At 41.2% G+C, this 1010-nt stretch overlaps 1 protein-coding gene across 1 annotated transcript; it reads right to left on the bottom strand.

The window, feature by feature from the left end:
* Window positions 1–12: 12 nt before the first annotated feature.
* LOC116182125 (tyrosine-protein phosphatase non-receptor type 23-like) lies at window positions 13–620 on the bottom strand (the record flags this gene model as incomplete). The annotated part of the gene is made up of 2 exons (XM_031502625.1): window positions 13–121; window positions 171–620. Coding segments are annotated over 2 exons (559 nt in total), but the record flags the coding sequence as incomplete, so codon positions are not given.
* Window positions 621–1010: the final 390 nt, after the last annotated feature.

Genomic DNA, 1010 nt, shown 5'->3' on the forward strand with positions numbered 1-1010 from the left:
CATTTAACAAACATAGAATTAATTCCGCATTTTCGTTGCACACCATTACCCAAAAATCGTGGAATGTGGATGATAATGGGCACTGCGTGACAATAAACTCAGGAGAATTCGGACTGATGTCCTACAAGCAGAGAAGTATTGTAAATAATGTCAGCGGCCAAATACAATACCTTGATGTAAGACGCGTTAATGTAGTCATCTTTTCTGCCGATCAATACCACCCTAGTTTGGTCATAGGGAAGTATATCGGGAAACCGATTTTTCATCGGGTAACACCTAGCAACCGAAATGCTTTTCCGGTGCTGCTCCGCATCTTGCCTATCCTGAATTTCTTTCCACTTCAGTTCGAGCGAGGTTGGCCCACTCAGCGTTTTTGTGGATAGTATGTCAACAAACTTTTCCAACTTTTCAACTTCTTGAGTAAACTGCTTAATTAAATCAGGATCTTGGAATGAGTTTCTTTCGATTGGTTTCTTTTGCACAACAGATTTTAGAACAGGTTTACTTTCCCTTTCATCCAGCTTAACGGCTGGCCTCACAGGTGTCTGCTCAGGCGGCTTTGCGCTGGGAACGTCCTTTGTCGTATTTTCAATTTTGTTAGGTTGAGGGACTAGGGGTGCCTAAATTTCAATTAAAATCGTTATGTATGGATAAAACACAACGCCAGAGAAGCACGGAAAGCAATTCAAGAAAAAAAGAACCGCAATTTAATATTTGCCTATAATAAAAATATTGATAAATACGGTTTTATATTTTCCCCCACATGCATTTAGCACTTACACCCTTATTTTCAGACAGAAATCATCGAATGTGAATCTTTAAGACTGAACGTTTTATTGGAGAATGTAGTACTGCGCCAGATGCCCTCTGGGGGTATTCCATGCCCCCAGACCCCCGGTTGTACATTTTCCCCCAAGTCCTTTTACCACTTACTCCCGCATTTTTAGAAAGAGACCACCGAATGTGAATCTTTAAAACGTTTTGCTAGAGAGTGCAGAATGGGGGAGTCG

Source organism: Photinus pyralis, unplaced genomic scaffold (genome assembly GCF_008802855.1).
Source record: "Photinus pyralis isolate 1611_PpyrPB1 unplaced genomic scaffold, Ppyr1.3 Ppyr1.4_unclustered_Scaffold3797, whole genome shotgun sequence".
In the NCBI taxonomy this organism is placed as follows: domain Eukaryota; kingdom Metazoa; phylum Arthropoda; class Insecta; order Coleoptera; family Lampyridae; genus Photinus; species Photinus pyralis.